The following is a 20,055-nucleotide window of genomic DNA, read 5'->3' on the forward strand; positions in this document are numbered from 1 at the left end:
ACTTTTTTTGGATCATATTTTCTATTCCGCTATTTAATCAAAAACCTTTGGGGATCAGTTAAATTGGGGGATAGTCTGTGTTGGTACGTGTGAGAGAGATCCACCTTTCCAAGTTGTTGGGGTTCATCTCATACTTCTGAAGGTTTGAGGGTGCTGCCTGTTCCATACCCCCCCTACTCCTCATCTAGCCTTTTAGGGGTACAAACAATAGTAATTGGGGCCTAGTGTGGTTGTGTACGTGTGATATACATACACTTTTTTTGGATCATATTTTCTATTCCGCTATTTAATCAAAAACCTTTGGGGATCAGTTAAATTGGGGGATAGTCTGTGTTGGTACGTGTGAGAGAGATCCACCTTTCCAAGTTGTTGGGGTTCATCTCATACTTCTGAAGGTTTGAGGGTGCTGCCTGTTCCATACTCCCCCTACTCCTCATCTAGCCTTTTAGGGGTACAAACAATAGTAATTGGGGCCTAGTGTGGTTGTGTACGTGTGATATACATACACTTTTTTTGGATCATATTTTCTATTCCGCTATTTAATCAAAAACCTTTGGGGATCAGTTAAATTGGGGGATAGTCTGTGTTGGTACGTGTGAGAGAGATCCACCTTTCCAAGTTGTTGGGGTTCATCTCATACTTCTGAAGGTTTGAGGGTGCTGCCTGTTCCATACCCCCCCTACTCCTCATCTAGCCTTTTAGGGGTACAAACAATAGTAATTGGGGCCTAGTGTGGTTGTGTACGTGTGATATACATACACTTTTTTTGGATCATATTTTCTATTCCGCTATTTAATCAAAAACCTTTGGGGATCAGTTAAATTGGGGGATAGTCTGTGTTGGTACGTGTGAGAGAGATCCACCTTTCCAAGTTGTTGGGGTTCATCTCATACTTCTGAAGGTTTGAGGGTGCTGCCTGTTCCATACCCCCCCTACTCCTCATCTAGCCTTTTAGGGGTACAAACAATAGTAATTGGGGCCTAGTGTGGTTGTGTACGTGTGATATACATACACTTTTTTTGGATCATATTTTCTATTCCGCTATTTAATCAAAAACCTTTGGGGATCAGTTAAATTGGGGGATAGTCTGTGTTGGTACGTGTGAGAGAGATCCACCTTTCCAAGTTGTTGGGGTTCATCTCATACTTCTGAAGGTTTGAGGGTGCTGCCTGTTCCATACCCCCCCTACTCCTCATCTAGCCTTTTAGGGGTACAAACAATAGTAATTGGGGCCTAGTGTGGTTGTGTACGTGTGATATACATACACTTTTTTTGGATCATATTTTCTATTCCGCTATTTAATCAAAAACCTTTGGGGATCAGTTAAATTGGGGGATAGTCTGTGTTGGTACGTGTGAGAGAGATCCACCTTTCCAAGTTGTTGGGGTTCATCTCATACTTCTGAAGGTTTGAGGGTGCTGCCTGTTCCATACTCCCCCTACTCCTCATCTAGCCTTTTAGGGGTACAAACAATAGTAATTGGGGCCTAGTGTGGTTGTGTACGTGTGATATACATACACTTTTTTTGGATCATATTTTCTATTCCGCTATTTAATCAAAAACCTTTGGGGATCAGTTAAATTGGGGGATAGTCTGTGTTGGTACGTGTGAGAGAGATCCACCTTTCCAAGTTGTTGGGGTTCATCTCATACTTCTGAAGGTTTGAGGGTGCTGCCTGTTCCATACCCCCCCTACTCCTCATCTAGCCTTTTAGGGGTACAAACAATAGTAATTGGGGCCTAGTGTGGTTGTGTACGTGTGATATACATACACTTTTTTTGGATCATATTTTCTATTCCGCTATTTAATCAAAAACCTTTGGGGATCAGTTAAATTGGGGGATAGTCTGTGTTGGTACGTGTGAGAGAGATCCACCTTTCCAAGTTTTTGGGGTTCATCTCATACTTCTGAAGATTTGAGGGTGCTGCCTGTTCCATACTCCTCCTCCTACTGCTCAACCATCCTTTTAGGGGTACAAACAATAGTAGTTGGGGCCTAGTGTGGTGGTGTACGTGCGAGATACATACACTTTCTTTTTGATCATATTTTCTATTCCGCTATTCAATTAAAACCTTTGGGGATCAATTCAATTGCGAGATAGTCTGTGTCGGTACGTGTGAGATCCACCTTTCCAAGTTGTTGGGGTTCATCTCATACTTCTGAAGATTTGAGGGTGCTGCCTGTTCCATACTCCTGCTCCTACTGCTCAACCATCCTTTTAGGGGTACAAACAATAGTAATTGGGGCCTAGTGTGGTTGTGTACGTGCGAGATACATACACTTTTTTTGATCATATTTCCTATTCCGCTATTCAATAAAAACCTTTGAGGATCAATTGAATTGCGGGATAGTCTGTGTCGGTACGTGTGAGATCCACCTTTCCAAGTTTTTGGGGTTCATCTCATACTTCTGAAGATTTGAGGGTGCTGCCTGTTCCATACTCCTCCTCCTACTCCTCATCCATCCTTTTAGGGGTACAAACAATAGTAATTGGGGCCTAGTGTGGTTGTGTACGTGCGAGATACATACACTTTTTTTGATCATATTTCCTATTCCGCTATTCAATAAAAACCTTTGAGGATCAATTGAATTGCGGGATAGTCTGTGTCGGTACGTGTGAGATCCACCTTTCCAAGTTTTTGGGGTTCATCTCATACTTCTGAAGATTTGAGGGTGCTGTCTGTTCCATACTCCTCCTACTCCTCATCCATCCTTTTAGGGGTAGAAACAATAGTAATTGGGGCCTAGTGTGGTTTTGTACGTGCGAGATACATACACTTTTTTGGATCATATTTCCTATTCCGCTATTCAATAAAAACCTTTCTAGGGCAAGATCTTAAATTACAGAAATATGAGGAGACCGTCAAATAAGGGCCGTGGCCTGGGTCGTGGTGCTGCTGGTAGAGCTCCTGTTGCAAGGAGAGGACGTGGTCGATCTGTGCCAGCTACACGCACAAGTGAAACACCTTCCTCAAGTGTGAGTAGGCGACAGAACCTGCATCAGTATTTGGTAGGGCATCAAACGCCCCTAGAAGTGATGAGGCCAGAACAAGTTGAGGCGATAGTAGATTGGTTTGCTGCTGACAGTGCCTCCAGTTCCTTCACATTGTCTCCCACCCAGTCTACTGCAGAAAGGTCAGAGTTGGCACCTGCAGCCAATGTCCAACCGTCTTTCACCTCACCCCCTTGCAAATCAGGCCAGCAGTCTGAGCCCCAAGCCATACAGCAGTCTCTTATTCTTTTTGAGGACTCTGTCAGCAGGGTTTCCCAGGGCCATCCACCTAGCCCTGCCCCAGAAGTGGAAGAGATTGAGTGCAGCGATGCCCAACCACTTATTTCTCAAGATGAGTACATGCAAGGATCATCGCAGCACGTCTCCGATGATGACGAAACGCAGGTGCCAACTGCTGCGGCGTTCAGCATTGTGGAGACCGACAAGGAGGGCAGGGGTGAAGACTGGGTGGAAGATGATGTGGAGGACGATGAGGTCCTCGACCCCACATGGAATGAACGTCATGCAGGTGACCTGAGTAGTTTGGAGGAAGAGGCGGTGGTCGCACAGAGCCACCAGCACAGCAGAAGAGGGAGCAGGGTGCAGAAGCGGAGCGGCCGTGCCCTAGACACTACGCCCGCTACTGCCCAACGCAGCAAGGGAACGAGCGCACCAAAGTCAGCTCAAAGGAGTTCTCTAGCGTGGAAGTTCTTTAGAAAATGTGCTGATGACAGGACACGAGTGGTTTGCACCCTGTGCAATCAGAGCTTGAAGCGAGGCATAAACCTTCTCAACCTGAGCACAACCTGCATGATCAGGCATCTAAGTGCAAAGCACGAGCTGCAGTGGAGTACACACCTTCAAAACCAAGAAACGTCTCTGGCTCATCCTGCTTCCTCTTCTGCTGCAGTCTCGGCCGCTCCAGCCACATCTGTAGTGATACCGGCACCTGCTACCCCGCAAACAGACGATCTGTCAGCAACACCACCACCTGGGTCACCAACAACCATCTCCACAATGTCCCGTGGAAGCGTTCAGCTTTCCATCTCCCAAACACTTGAGAGGAAGAGGAAGTACCCCCCTACCCACCCGCGATCCCTGGCCCTGAATGCCAGCATTTCAAAATTATTGGCCTTTGAAATGCTGTCATTCCGTCTGGTGGAGATGCACAGTTTTAAAAACCTTATGTCGGTGGCTGTCCCACAGTACGTCGTGCCTAGCCGCCACTACTTTTCCAGGCAAGCCATCCCTTCCCTGCACAACCAAGTGGGGGAAAATATCAGGTGTGCACTGCGCAACGCCATCTGTGCCAAGGTCCACCTAACTACGGATACGTGGACCAGTAAGCACGGTCAGGGGCGTTATATCTCCCTAACGGCACACTGGGTAAATGCAGTGGCGGATGGGCCTGAGGCGGATAGCAATTTGGCGCATGTCCTTCCACCACCGAGGATTGCAGGGCGCTTCAGTTTGCCTCCTGTTCCTAACTCCTCCTACTCCGCTTCCTCATCCTCTACCGCCTCCTCATCCGGACAGCGTAACACCTTCACCACCAACTTCAGCACGGCCAGGGGTAAACGACAGCAGGCAGTTTTACAACTTGCCTGTTTGGGGGACAAACCACACACCGCGCAGGAGTTGTGGAGGAGCATGGAACAGCAGACAAATGAGTGGTTGCTGCCAGCGAGCCTCAAGCCCGGCCTGGTGGTGTGCGATAACGGGCGAAATCTCATAGCAGCTCTGGGCCTAGCCGGTTTGACGCACATCCCTTGCCTGGCGCATGTGCTGAATTTGGTGGTGCAGAGGTTCCTTAAAAACTACCCCGATATGTCAGAGCTGCTGCAGAAAGTGCGGGCCGTTTGTGCGCACTTTCGGCGTTCTCACCCTGCTGCTGCTCGCCTGGCAGCGCTGCAGCGTAACTTCGGCCTTCCCGCTCACCGCCTCATATGTGACGTGCCCACAAGGTGGAACTCCACCTTGCACATGCTGGAAAGACTGTGCGAGCAGCAGCAGGCCATAGTGGAGTTTCAGCTGCAGCACGCACGCGTGAGTCGCTCTGCGGAACAGCACCACTTCACCACCAATAACTGGGCCTCCATGCGAGACCTGTGTGCCTTGTTGCGCTGTTTTGAGTACTCCACCAACATGGCCAGTGGCAATGACGCCGTTCTCAGCTTAACTATCCCACTTCTATGCCTCCTTGAAAAAACAATTCGGGCGATGATGGAAGAGGATGTGGCACAGGATGAGGAGGAGGAGGAGGATGAAGAGGTAACATTTCCAAGGCTTTCAGGGCAGTCATTCGCAAGGGGCTCCGAGGGTGGGTTCCTGCACACGCAAACGCCAGGGACGCAATTGTCCAGCAGGGGCACAGTTCTGGAGGATGAGGAGGATGAGGAGGAGGAGGAGCTGGAGGAGGAGATGGAACCATGTTCACAGCAGGGTGGCACCCAGGCCAGCTCATGGCCATCACTGGTGCGTGGCTGGGGGGATACAGAGGACACGGACGATACACCTCCCACAGAGGACAGCCTTTCGTTGCCTCTGGGCAGCCTGGCACACATGAGCGATTACATGCTGCAGTGTCTCCACAACGACCGCCGAGTTGCCCACATTCTAACTTGTGCTGATTACTGGGTGGCCACGCTGCTGGATCCCCGTTACAAGGACAACGTACCGTCCTTAATTCACTCACTGGAGCGCGATCGCAAGATGCGCGAGTACAAGCGCACGCTGGTAGACGCCATGCTGCTGGCATTCCCATCTGACAGCGGGGCCACAGTGGAAGCACAAGGCAGAGGAGGAGGAGGAGGAGGTCGCCAACGCAACCAGGGCACCGCCAGCACCTCAGAAGGCAGGGTTAGCATGGCCGAAATGTGGAAAAGCTTTGTCAGCACGCCACAACAAACAGCAGCACCAGCAGCTCAGATGGAACGTCTTAGCAGGAGGCAGCATTTTACCAACATGGTGGAGCAGTATGTGTGCACACGCCTACATGTAGTGAATGACGGGTCTGCCCCCTTCAACTTCTGGGTCTCCAAATTGGGCACATGGCCTGAGCTTGCCCTTTACGCCTTGGAGGTGCTGGCGTGCCCTGCAGCCAGTGTATTATCTGAACGGGTATTTAGCACGGCTGGGGGCGTTATAACAGACAAGCGCAGCCGCCTGTCCAGAGACAATGTGGACAAGCTCACGTTCATTAAAATGAACCAGGCATGGATCCCACGGGACTTTTCCGTACCTTATGCAGAATAGCAATGGATACCGACCTTACCCACCCATTGTTCCATTTTTGCTCTTTCTCACTCTTTTGGGGTGTACCCTCATTTAAAATTTTTGAAAAGAAGCAGTGTTGGCTACCTCGTCCTCCTCCTCAGGGCCAGATTAATGTAGGGGCTATTGGAGCTGCAGCTCCAGGCCCCTACCTTTTATATAGGCCCCGGGTTGGCCATATTCACTGTTACCGCTCTTCTGTCACTTGTAAACACAGAAGTCTGGCTTCTATGCTCGCTTCCCCAGGCAGCACCCTCAGAACCTCCCCACACAGCGTGAAGGCCGGACAAGGAGGGACAGTTGGCGATGCATGGATGTGTTTATGGGCTTCAGAGACAGCATCCCATGTTGAATTAGGCATGCATGGCTGCACCCTTCCTCCTCTGGGTGCATGGCAAGGCACGGCCCTTAAGGCCCTTCAAAATCCTCAGCACCAAGCCCATGATGCTGTTAATCCGGCCCTGGTCCTCCTCCAGCGCCGCTTCCACCTACACCGCCCATAGGTGTGCGCAGCCTATTGCATTAAGGTGTGCACCCCAAAGTTGAAATACACATGCATGTGTTTGCCAGCAGGGAGAGTAATGTATCGGGGCCATGTACCTGTAGGCAAGGAGAAATAGAGCAGAGCAGGTCCCAGGGAGATCTTTCCCATCTCCTCACTGGCAATGCTATGTGCCCTAGGTGATTAGGGTGTGCCCAGGCACACTCAGCACACCCTGTGCGCACGCCTATGTCACCGCCACATCCACCACCACCTCAACCTCCCTCCTACTCCATATGGGCCTCGTCCTTCAGAGATGAAGAAGAACATTGTTTTATTTTTCTGTTTTTTTTTGTTGTTTTAAGTTATTTCCCTATCCACATTTGTTTGCAGAGCACTTGCCATGCTCTTAATTACGTTTTGCTGCCATTTGCAGCACTCTAGCCCTTTCCTTTGGTGTTTTAGAGCCATTTTAGTGCCTTAAAGTTCGGGTCCCCATTGACTTCAATGGGGTTCAGTGTCCGGGAAAAGTTCGGTAAAAGTCCGGGACACGGACCCGGACTTTTTTTTAAAGTTCGGCCGAACCCGTCGAACACGGACATCTAGGTGTCCGCTCAACCCTAAACATGACTACACCGAACAGAGCGGCCTGCTAACCCAAAAATTTGTTGAAAAAGGTTACCCCCAACCCCTCATCAATGAAGCTTACTCCCAGTACACAAACATCCCTGCCCCCACCCCCAAAGACGCACCCACAACACAGCCCATACGCTTCACCACCCAATTCCATGTCAAATTTTGCAGAATGGAACAGATCCTCACCAAACACTGGCCCATCCTATTGGAAGATCCCCACCTAAAATCCACCATCCCCCCAAAGCCTAAGGTATCCTACCGAAAGGCCAGAAGCATCAAAACTCTTGTAGCACCGAGCAAACTAAAACAAGAACAAAAAAACCCCACAGCCACCCTATGCCTCATCCCGCTTGTTGGGATGCATCAATGCCGCAAAGCCCTTTGCCTCACCTGCAATCACATACAACATGGACAAAAAGAATTCAACGTAAAAGGCAAAACATACACCATCAAACACTTCCACAACTGCTCATCCGAATACGTGATCTACTGCCTCACCTGCCCTTGTGGCCAGTTCTATGTAGGGAGAACCATCCGGACCCTAAGAAAGCGGTTTGGCGAACACCGCCGCCTAGTCGAGGCCGGAAAAGACAACATTTATTTTTTAGCTATATTCAATGACTCCATGTTATAAAGAATGGTAGAGGACAGTCCTTCAAGTCATCAGAAAGGGGCTACAACTTCATGCACATTACAGAACAAAATTGCGAAGCAAGTCGGGCAAATTGATGAAGAGGACATCTTTGCGTTGATTGCAGTTCACCTCGACCTTGCTGACAAGCACTGCTAGTCCAGTTAGGCAGACTCGTTGAAATGAAGGCAGGAGCTAAAAAAGAGGAGAGGTATAGGGTTAGAGACAAAACATTTGTAAAGCAGTCCTTAAAGCATATTTCCACTTTTGGAGCCAAAGTGGAATGTAACATGTACTTTATATTGTTAGATGCTCCTATTAACATAGCATTATTTCAAACTTTAAAAAAATTGCCTTTTTACATGCATTTTATTTGCTTAAAATAGTTACATGCTCTTGGCTGGAGACAGGCACCCGGGCACTCTGATGGGCTGGAGACAGGTGGTATCGGTGAAAGTAAAAAAATCCCAAAGTTTGGGTTGTCTCCATAAAGGAAATAGAGGGGCAATATTCCAATGGGGACACTAGTTCTGGTGACCTGGCGGTTCCCAAGGAAATCCCTCAATCTGCAGGGAGTTCTTCTAACTTCCTGTTTGGCTATGTGACACGAAGTGAAGGAAAACATCAGCAATGGGACAGATGGTGAAAAAATATCTGACTGAGGATATAACCCCCCCCCCCCTTACTCTATACAAAAAGAATGTTTTACTTGTAGTTATACTTTAAGTGGCTTTTTCCAGGAAGAGCACTTCCTTTTAATCAGGTAAGCTCTATTTGTTTTAACCTTAAACAATAACACAGGGAAACAAATAAAATCCCATTTTAAGTGGGCTCCAGCAAGAATTGGCCCACACCCACCATGTGACCACCCAAGCTCCCCATGCAAGGTCAAACAACCGCAAACAGAGGAGAGAGGAAGGAACTACAAGAACCTTCACCAATGCAGAGCAACCCCAAAGCTGTAGCACACTTCAGCAGCAGGCTTCCTTTACCCTGACACCTAGAGAGGAAGGCACAATAAACCACACACAAGTAATCCCAATAGTAAGGATAACCAAAAGACACCACCTGGGCCTGGCTAGTGCATGAGATGAGGCACCTGCTTCAACTGTAGCAGCCAGCAGTTTCTGCTTTCTCCATTTTGCACAGTGCAGCAGAATTCTGAGCATGCGGAGTGGCCATGACCCGCAGCTCACATGTGGCAAGCCTCCACCACTGCAGCAGCTTCCCTGCACTGCAGGAACCACCTTTCAAGTCCTGGGCTGCATGACACAAGCCCATATAACTCCAAACAGCATCGGGCAAACAGGCACAGACAACCCTGCTGGCCACTGCTACCCTGGGCTGGAGGAGGAAAAAAGGCACTACAACACCCCCATCATCCGACAGGAGGGAGGGGTGAAGGGATGGTCAGAAAAAACCCTGGGTAAGACCACCACTGCCCCCCCCTTCCCCCTCCAGTGAGAGCATAGCCCCCACTACAAAAGTTGCCTGCAGTGGAGGAAACACCATAACTAAGGGCATGGTGGAAGAGGTAGAACTTAAAGGCTTGCTGTGCTGTTTCCTGGGAATTTGGGTGGAGCAACTCGCTCTCCAGGTGCAGTCCTGATAGATGAATGGGGAAGTGTAAAAGGTTAAATATACTCGGAGACAGGCACCCGGGCCCTCTGGCGGGCTTCGAGACAGGCACCCGGGCCCTCTGGCGGGCTTCGAGACAGGCACCCGGGCCCTCTGGCGGGCTTCGAGACAGGCACCCGGGCCCTCTGGCGGGCTTCGAGACAGGCACCCGGGCCCTCTGGCGGGCTTCGAGACAGGCACCCGGGCCCTCTGGCGGGCTTCGAGACAGGCACCCGGGCCCTCTGGCGGGCTTCGAGACAGGCACCCGGGCCCTCTGGCGGGCTTCGAGACAGGCACCCGGGCCCTCTGGCGGGCTTCGAGACAGGCACCCGGGCCCTCTGGCGGGCTTCGAGACAGGCACCCGGGCCCTCTGGCGGGCTTCGAGACAGGCACCCGGGCACTTCTGACGGGCTTCGAGACAGGCACCCGGGCACTTCTGACGGGCTGGAGACAGGTGGTATCATTGAAAGTAAAAAAAATCCTAAAGTTTGGGTTGTCCCCATAAAAGAAATAACGGGGAAATATTACAGTAGGGAAACTAGTTCTGGTGACCTGGCAGTCCCCAAAGAAACCCCTCAATCTGCAGGGATTTCTTCTCACTAAGTTTGGCTACGGGACAGGACGTTTAGGAAAATCTTGACAAATGGACAGATGGCAAATAAATACCTGACTGAGGTTATAAATCCCCCCCTTACTCTATACATAAAGAAAGTTTTGCTTGTAGTTCTACTTTAAGTGGCTTTTTCCAGGAAGAGCACTTCCTTCTATCAGGAGAGTTCAATTTGCTTTAACCTTAAACAATAACAAAGGGAAACAAATACAATCCCATATTAAGTGGGCTCCAGCAAGACAAGAATTGAGTCACACCAGCCATGTGACCACCCAAGCTCCCCATGCAAGGTCAAACAACCGCAAATAGAGGAGAGAAGAAGGAGCTCCGAAAACCTTCACCAATGCAGAGCAGGCCCCCCAGCTGTAGCACACTTCAGCAGCAGGCTTTCATCACCCCGACACCTAAAGAAGAAAGCACAATAAACCACACACAAAAAATCCCAATAGTAAGGACCACTGTACCCCCCTTACCTGGGCCTGGCTAGTGCATGAGATGAGGCACCTGATTCCACAGCAGTCAGTTTCTGCTTTCTCCATGCTGCACAGTGCAGCGGAATACTGAGAATGTGGAGTGGCCAGTACCCGGCAAGCTTCCACTACTAGTGGCTTCCCTGCACTGCAGGAATCGCCTTGTAAGTCCTGGGCTGCATGACAAGCCCATATAACTCCGAACAGCGTCGAGCACACAGGCACAGACAACCCCGCTGGCCACTGCTCCCCTGGGCTGGTGGAGAAAAAAAGGCACTGCAACACCCCCATCATCTGACGGGAGGGTGCAGGGATGGTCAGAAAAAACCCTGGTTAAGGCCACCACTACCACCCCCCCCCCTCCAGTGAGAGCATAGCCCCCACTACAAAAGTTGCCTGTAGTGCCTCCATAGTGGAGGAAACATAACCGAGGGCATGGTGGAAGAGTCGAAGATGTAGAACTTAAAGGCTTGCTGTGGTGTTTCCTGGGAATTTGTGTGCAGCAACTCTCTCTCCAGGTGCAGTCCTGATAGACGAATGGGGAAGTGTAAAAGGTTAATTATACCCAATGCTGGATGAAAACAAAGAGCTCAATGCCAATATTTGTTCAATGCTTAAGTCCATGCACACAAACCTTCCAGCCATGGTCCATGGATAAACTGCAGAAACTTATTAAAGAGCTGAATGGATGAAGAGACCACATGAACCAGAAGCTTGAATCCAATAGACCCCCAGCTTTTTAAGAGCATTATTTAAGGCAGTGGTGGTCAACCTTCTTGACACAGGGGGCTTCAAGTGCAGACCCACACCACAGGCACCTGGGCACTCTGGAAGAGCATGGAGACCGGCACCCGGGCACTCTGGAAGGGCATGGAGACCGGCACCCGGGCACTCTGGAAGGACATGGAGACCGGCACCCGGGCACTCTGGAAGGGCATGGAGACCGGCACCCGGGCCCTCTGGAAGGGCATGGAGACCGGCACCCGGGCCCTCTGGAAGGGCATGGAGACCGGCACCCGGGCCCTCTGGAAGGGCATGGAGACCGGCACCCGGGCCCTCTGGAAGGGCATGGAGACCGGCAGTCGGGCACTCTGGAAGGGCATGGAGACCGGCAACCGGGCACTCTGGAAGGGCATGGAGACCGGCAACCGGGCACTCTGGAAGGGCATGGAGACCTGCACCCGGGCACTCTGGAAGGGCATGGAGACCGGCACCCGGGCACTCTGGAAGGGCTTGGAGACACGCAACCGGAGCCCTCTGGAAGGGCATGGAGACCGGCACCCAGGCACTCTGGAAGGGCTTGGAGACACGCAACCGGGGCCCTCTGGAAGGGCATGGAGACCGGCACCCGGGCACTCTGGAAGGGCATGGAGACCGGCAACCGGGCACTCTGGAAGGGCATGGAGACCGGCACCCGGGCACTCTGGAAGGGCATGGAGACTGGCAACCGGGCCCTCTGGAAGGGCTTGGAGACACGCAACCGGGGCCCTCTGGAAGGGCTTGGAGACACGCAACTGGTGCCCTGTGGAAGGGCTTGGAGACACGCAACCGGGCCCTCTGGAAGGGCTTGCAGACACGCAACCGGGGCCCTCTGGAAGGGCTTGGAGACACGCAACCGGGGCCCTCTGGAAGGGCTTGGAGACACGCAACCGGGCCCTCTGGAAGGGCTTGGAGACATGCAACCGGGGCCCTCTGGAAGGGCTTAAAGACACTGACATCTGACAGGAGGGAGGGTGCAGGAATGGTCAGAAAAAACCCTGGGTAAGGCCACCACTACCACCCCCCCTCCAGTGAGAGCATATCCCCCACTACAAAAGTTGCCTGTAGTGCCTCCATAGTGGAGAAAACACCATAACCGAGGGCATGGTGGAAGAGTCGAAGATGTAGAACTTAAAGGCTTGCTGTGGTGTTTCCTGGGAATTTGTGTGCAGCAACTCTCTCTCCAGGTGCAGTCCTGATAGACGAATGGGGAAGTGTAAAAGGTTAATTATACCCGATGCTGGATGAAAACAAAGAGCTCAATGCCAATATTTGTTCAATGCTTCATAAGTCCATGCACACACACCTTCAAGCCATGGTCCATGGATGAACTGCAGAAACCTATTAAAGAGCTGAATGGAAGAAGAGACCACATGAACCAGAAGCTTGAAACCAATAGACCCCCAGCTTTTTAAGAGCATTATTTAAAGCAGTGGTGGTCAACCTTCTTGACACAGGGGGCTTCAAGTGCAGACCCACACCACAGGCACCCGGGCACTCTGGAAGGGCATGAGACCGGCACCCGGGCACTCTGGAAGGGCATGAGACCGGCACCCGGGCACTCTGGAAGGGCATGAGACCGGCACCCGGGCACTCTGGAAGGGCATGAGACAGGCACCCGGGCACTCTGGAAGGGCATGAGACAGGCACCCGGGCACTCTGGAAGGGCATGAGACAGGCACCCGGGCACTCTGGAAGGGCATGAGACCCGCACCCGGGCACTCTGGAAGGGCATGAGACCCGCACCCGGGCACTCTGGAAGGGCATGAGACCCGCACCCGGGCACTCTGGAAGGGCATGAGACCCGCACCCGGGCACTCTGGAAGGGCATGAGACCCGCACCCGGGCACTCTGGAAGGGCATGAGACCCGCACCCGGGCACTCTGGAAGGGCATGGAGACCCGCACCCGGGCACTCTGGAAGGGCATGGAGACCCGCACCCGGGCACTCTGGAAGGGCATGGAGACCCGCACCCGGGCACTCTGGAAGGGCATGGAGACCCGCACCCGGGCACTCTGGAAGGGCATGGAGACCCGCACCCGGGCACTCTGGAAGAGCATGGAGACCCGCACCCGGGCACTCTGGAAGGGCATGGAGACCCGCACCCGGGCACTCTGGAAGGGCATGGAGACCCGCACCCGGGCACTCTGGAAGGGCATGGAGACCGGCACCCCGGCACTCTGGAAGGGCATGGAGACGGGCACTTCGGCACTCTGGAAGGGCATGGAGACGGGCACCCCGGCACTCTAGAAGGGCTGGAGATGGGCACCCGGGCACCCTGGAAGGGCTGGAGACGGGCACCCCGCCACTCTGGAAGGGCGGGAGACGGGCACCCGGCACTCTAGAAGGGCTGGAGACGGGCACCTCGGCACTCTAGAAGGGCATGGAGACTGGCACCCGGGCACTCTGGAAGGGCATGGAGACCAGCACCCGGACACTCTGGAAGGGCATGGAGACCGGCACCCGGGCACTCCTGATAGGCTGGACACGGGCACCCCTGATGGATTTACTCTATACAAAAAGAAGGTTTTGCTTGTAGTTCTACTATAAGGGGCTTTTTTCTTCACTTCCTTTTATCAGGAGAGCTCTATTTGCTTTAACCTTAAACAATAACAAAGGGAAACCAATACAATCCCATTTTAAGTGGGCTCCAGCAACAATTGACCCACACCCGCCATGTGACCACCCAAGCTCCCCATGCAAGGTCAATCAACCGCAAATAGACGAGAGAGGAAGGAGCTCCGAGAACTTTCACCAATGCAAAGCTGCCCCCAAGCTGTAGCGCACTTCAGCAGCAGGCTTCCTTTACCCTGACACCTAGAGAGGAAGGCACAATAAACCACACACGAGTAATCCCAATAGTAAGGATAACCAAAAGGCCTGGCAAGTGCATGAGATGAGGCACCTGCTTCTGCTGTAGCAGCCAACAGATTCTGCTTTTTCCATGTTGCACAGTGCAGCAGAATTCTGAGAATGCGGAGTGGCCAGGACCTGCAGCTCACATGTGGCAAGCCTCCACCACTGCAGCGGCTTCCCTGCACTGCAGGAACCACCTTGCAAGTCCTGGGCTGCATGACACAAGCCCATATAACTCCAAACAGCATTGGGCCCACAGGCACATTCAACTCTGCTGGCCACTGCTCCCCTGGGCTGGAGGAGGGAAAAAAAGGCACTGCAACATCCCCATCATCTGACAGGAGGGAGGGTGCAGGGATGGTCAAAAGGCCCTCTGGAAGGGCTTGGAGGCAGGCAACCAGGGCCCTCTGGAAGGGCTTGGAGGCAGGCAACCGGGGCCCTCTGGAAGGGCTTTGAGACAGGCAACCGGGGCCCTCTGGAAGGGCTTGGAGGCAGGCAACCGGGGCCCTCTGGAAGGGCTTGGAGGCAGGCAACTGGGGCCCTCTGGAAGGGCTTGGAGGCAGGCAACCGGGGCCCTCTGGAAGGGCTTGGAGGCAGGCAACCGGGGCCCTCTGGAAGGGCTTGGAGACACGCAACCGGGGCCCTCTGGAAGGGCTTGGAGACACGCAACCGGGGCCCTCTGGAAGGGCTTGGAGACACGCAACCGGGGCCCTCTGGAAGGGCTTGGAGACACGCAACCGGGGCCCTCTGGAAGGGCTTGGAGACACGCAACCGGGGCCCTCTGGAAGGGCTTGGAGACACGCAACCGGGGCCCTCTGGAAGGGCTTGGAGACACGCAACCGGGGCCCTCTGGAAAGGCTTGGAGACACGGAACCGGTGCCCTCTGGAAAGGCACGCAACCAGGGCCCTCTGGAAAGGCTTGGAGACACGCAACCGGGGCCCTCTGGAAGGGCTTGGAGACACGCAACCGGGGCCCTCTGGAAGGGCTTGGAGACACGCAACCGGGGCCCTCTGGAAGGGCTTGGAGACACGCAACCGGGGCCCTCTGGAAGGGCTTGGAGACACGCAACCGGGGCCCTCTGGAAGGGCTTGGAGACACGCAACCGGGGCCCTCTGGAAGGGCTTGGAGACACGCAACCGGGGCCCTCTGGAAGGGCTTGGAGACACGCAACCGAGGCCCTCTGGAAGGGCTTGGAGACACGCAACCGAGGCCCTCTGGAAGGGCTTGGAGACACGCAACCGAGGCCCTCTGGAAGGGCTTGGAGACACGCAACCGAGGCCCTCTGGAAGGGCTTGGAGACACGCAACCGAGGCCCTCTGGAAGGGCTTGGAGACACGCAACCGAGGCCCTCTGGAAGGGCTTGGAGACACGCAACCGAGGCCCTCTGGAAGGGCTTGGAGACACGCAACCGAGGCCCTCTGGAAAGGCTTGGAGACACACAACCCGGGCCCTCTGGAAGGGCTTGGAGACACGCAACCGGGGCCCTCTGGAAGGGCTTGGAGACACGCAACCGGGGCCCTCTGGAAGGGCTTGGAGACACGCAACCGGGGCCCTCTGGAAGGGCTTGGAGACACGCAACTGGGGCCCTCTGGAAGGTCTTGGAGACACGCAACCGGGGCCCTCTGGAAGGGCTTGGAGACACGCAACCGGGGCCCTCTGGAAGGGCTTGGAGACACTGACATCTGACAGGAGGGAGGGTGCAGGAATGGTCAGAAAAAACCCTGGGTAAGGCCACCACTACCACCCCCCCCTCCAGTGAGAGCATAGCCCCCACTACAAAAGTTGCCTGTAGTGCTTCCATAGTGGAGAAAACACCATAACCGAGGGCATGGTGGAAGAGTGGAAGATGTAGAACTTAAAGGCTTGCTGTGGTGTTTCCTGGGAATTTGTGTGCAGCAACTCTCTCTCCAGGTGCAGTCCTGATAGACGAATGGGGAAGTGTAAAAGGTTAAATATACCCGATGCTGGATGAAAGCAAAGAGCTCAATGCCAATATTTGTTCAATGCTTCTTAAGTCCATGCACACACACTTTCAAGCCATGGTCCATGGATGAACTGCAGAAACCTATTAAAGAGCTGAATGGAAGAAGAGACCACATATGAACCAGAAGCTTGAAACCAATAGACCCCCAGCTTTTTAAGAGCATTAATTAAGGCAGTGGTGGTCAACCTTCTTGACACAGAGGGCTTCAAGTGCAGACCCACACCACAGGCACCCGGGCACTCTGGAAGGGCATGAGACCGGCACCCGGGCACTCTGGAAGGGCATGAGACCGGCACCCGGGCACTCTGGAAGGGCATGAGACCGGCACCCGGGCACTCTGGAAGGGCATGAGACCGGCACCCGGGCACTCTGGAAGGGCATGAGACCGGCACCCGGGCACTCTGGAAGGGCATGAGACCCGCCCCCGGGCACTCTGGAAGGGCATGAGACCCGCACCCGGGCACTCTGGAAGGGCATGAGACCCGCACCCGGGCACTCTGGAAGGGCATGAGACCCGCACCCCGGCACTCTGGAAGGGCATGGAGACCGGCACCACGGCACTCTGGAAGGGCATGGAGACCGGCACCCCGGCACTCTGGAAGGGCATGGAGACCGGCACCCCGGCACTCTGGAAGGGCATGGAGACCGGCAACCCGGCACTCTGGAAGGGCATGGAGACCGGCAACCCGGCACTCTGGAAGGGCATGGAGACCGGCACCCCGGCACTCTGGAAGGGCATGGAGACCGGCACCCCGGCACTCTGGAAGGGCATGTAGAGCGGCACCCCGGCACTCTGGAAGGGCATAGAGACCGGCATCCGCGCACTTCTGACAGGCTGGAGATAGGCATCCGCACACTTCTGACGGGCTGGAGACAGGTGGTATCATTGAAAGTAAAACAATCCTAAAGTTTGGGTTGTCCCCATAAAAGAAATAAAGGGGAAATATTACAGTAGGGACACTAGTTCTGGTGACCTGGCAGTCCCCAAGGAAACCCCTCAATCTGCAGGGATTTCTTCTCACTAAGTTTGGCTACGGGACAGGAAGTTTAGGAAAATCTTGGCAAATGGACAGATGGCAAATAAATATCTGACTGAGGTTATAAACCCCCCCTTACTCTATACATAAAGAAAGTTTTGCTTGTAGTTCTACTTTAAGTTGCTTTTTCCAGGAAGAGCACTTCCTTCTATCAGGAGAGTTCTATTTGCTTTAACCTTAAACAATAACAAAGGGAAACAAATACAATCCCATATTAAGTGGGCTCCAGCAAGACAAGAATTGACTCACACCCGCCATGTGACCACCCAAGCTCCCCATGCAAGGTCAAACAACCGCTCCCCATGCAAGGTCAAACAACCGCAAATAGAGGAGAGAAGAAGGAGCTCCGAAAACCTTCACCAATGCAGAGCAGCCTCCCAGCTGTAGCACACTTCAGCAGCAGGCTTCCATCACCCCGACACCTAAAGAAGAAAGCACAATAAACCACACACAAAAAATCCCAATAGTAAGGAGCACTGTACCCCGCTTACCTGGGCCTGGCTAGTGCATGAGATGAGGCACCTGATTCCGCCGCAGCAGTCAGTTTCTGCTTTCTCCATGCTGCACAGTGCAGCGGAATACTGAGAATGTGAAGTGGCCAGGGCCCGGCAAGTTTCCACTACTACAGCGGCTTCCCTGCACTGCAGGAATCACCTTGTAAGTCCTGGGGTGCATGAGAAGCCCATATGACTCTGAACAGCTTCGAGCACACAGGCACAGACAACCACGCTGGCCACTGCTCCCCTGGGCTGGTGGAGAAAAAAATGGCACTGCAACACCCCCATCTGACAGGAGGGAGGGTGCAGGGATGGTCAGGAAAAAACCCTGGGTAAGGCCACCACTACCACCCCCCCTCCAGTGAGAGCATAGCCCCCACTACAAAAGTTGCCTGTAGTGCCTCCATAGTGGAGAAAACACCATAACCGAGGGCATGGTGGAAGAGTCGAAGATGTAGAACTTAAAGGCTTGCTGTGGCGTTTCCTGGGAATTTGTGTGCAGCAACTCTCTCTCCAGGTGCAGTCCTGATAGATGAATGGGGAAGTGTAAAAGGTTAATTATACCCGATGCTGGATGAAAACAAAGAGCTCAATGCCAATATTTGTTCAATGCTTCTTAAGTCCATGCACACACACCTTCAAGCCATGGTCCATGGATGAACTGCAGAAACCTATTAAAGAGCTGAATGGAAGAAGAGACCACATGAACCAGAAGCTTGAATCCAATAGACCCCCAGCTTTTTAAGAGCATTAATTAAGGCAGTGGTGGTCAACCTTCTTGACACAGGGGGCTTCAAGCGCAGAACCACACCACAGGCACCCGGGCACTCTGCAAGGGCATGGAGACCGGCACCCGGGCGCTCTGCAAGGGCATGGAGACCGGCACCCGGGCACTCTGCAAGGGCATGGAGACCGGCACCCGGGCACTCTGCAAGGGCATGGAGACCGGCACCCGGGCACTCTGCAAGGGCATGGAGACCGGCACCCGGGCACTCTGCAAGGGCATGGAGACCGGCACCCGGGCACTCTGCAAGGGCATGGAGACCGGCACCCGGGCACTCTGCAAGGGCATGGAGGCCGGCACCCCGGCACTCTGCAAGGGCATGGAGACCGGCACCCCGGCACTCTGCAAGGGCATGGAGACCGGCACCCCGGCACTCTGCAAGGGCATGGAGACCGGCACCCCGGCACTCTGCAAGGGCATGGAGACCGGCACCCCGGCACTCTGCAAGGGCATGGAGACCGGCACCCCGGCACTCTGCAAGGGCATGGAGACCGGCACCCCGGCACTCTGCAAGGGCATGGAGACCGGCACCTCGGCACTCTGCAAGGGCATGGAGACCGGCACCCCGACACTCTGCAAGGGCATGGAGACCGGCACCCCGGCACTCTGCAAGGGCATGGAGACCGGCACCCCGGCACTCTGCAAGGGCATGGAGACCGGCACCCCGGCACTCTGGAAGGGCATGGAGACCGGCACCCCGGCACTCTGGAAGGGCATGGAGACCGGCACCCCGGCACTCTGGAAGGGCATGGAGACCGGCACCCCGGCACTCTGGAAGGGCATGGAGACCGGCACCCCGGCACTCTGGAAGTTCATGGAGACCGGCACCCCGGCACTCTGGAAGGGCATGGAGACCGGCACCCCGGCACTCTGGTAGGGCATGGAGACCGGCACCCCGGCACTCTGGAAGGGCATGGAGACCGGCACCCCGGCAGGGCATGGTGACCGGCACCCCGGCAGGGCATGGAGAACGGCACCCCGGCAGGGCATGGAGAACGGCACCCCGGCAGGGCATGGAGAACGGCACCCCGGCAGGGCATGGAGAACGGCACCCCGGCACTCTGGAAGGGCATGGAGACCGGCACCCCGGCACTCTGCAAGGGCATGGAGACCGGCACCCCGGCACTCTGCAAGGGCATGGAGACCGGCACCCCGGCACTCTGCAAGGGCATGGAGACCGGCACCCCGGCACTCTGCAAGGGCATGGAGACCGGCACCCCGGCACTCTGCAAGGGCATGGAGACCGGCACCCCGGCACTCTGCAAGGGCATGGAGGCCGGCACCCCGGCACTCTGCAAGGGCATGGAGGCCGGCACCCCGGCACTCTGCAAGGGCATGGAGGCCGGCACCCCGGCACTCTGCAAGGGCATGGAGGCCGGCACCCCGGCACTCTGCAAGGGCATGGAGGCCGGCACCCCGGCACTCTG

General features: G+C 54.4%; 2 protein-coding genes across 2 annotated transcripts in view; one reads left to right on the forward strand and one right to left on the reverse strand.

Moving 5' to 3' along the window:
- Positions 1-9,197, forward strand: part of LOC309548087 (uncharacterized protein) — a gene marked incomplete at both ends in the record, with an annotated part of 138,762 nt that extends 129,565 nt beyond the window's left edge. Inside the window, one exon of the mRNA XM_082248051.1 lies at positions 9,163-9,197. Within this exon, the coding sequence (XP_082104177.1) occupies positions 9,163-9,197 (35 nt within the window). The remainder of the gene's footprint in view (positions 1-9,162) is intronic.
- Positions 9,198-10,407: 1,210 nt separating this feature from the next.
- SLC30A2 (solute carrier family 30 member 2) overlaps positions 10,408-20,055 on the reverse strand; it is a gene marked incomplete at its 3' end in the record, with an annotated part of 100,344 nt that continues 90,696 nt past the window's right edge. Inside the window, exon 6 of the mRNA XM_082248052.1 lies at positions 10,408-10,422. Within this exon, the coding sequence (XP_082104178.1) occupies positions 10,408-10,422 (15 nt within the window). The remainder of the gene's footprint in view (positions 10,423-20,055) is intronic.

Source organism: Pelophylax lessonae (assembly GCF_965119305.1).
Source record: "Pelophylax lessonae genome assembly, chromosome: 2".
NCBI lineage: Eukaryota > Metazoa > Chordata > Amphibia > Anura > Ranidae > Pelophylax > Pelophylax lessonae.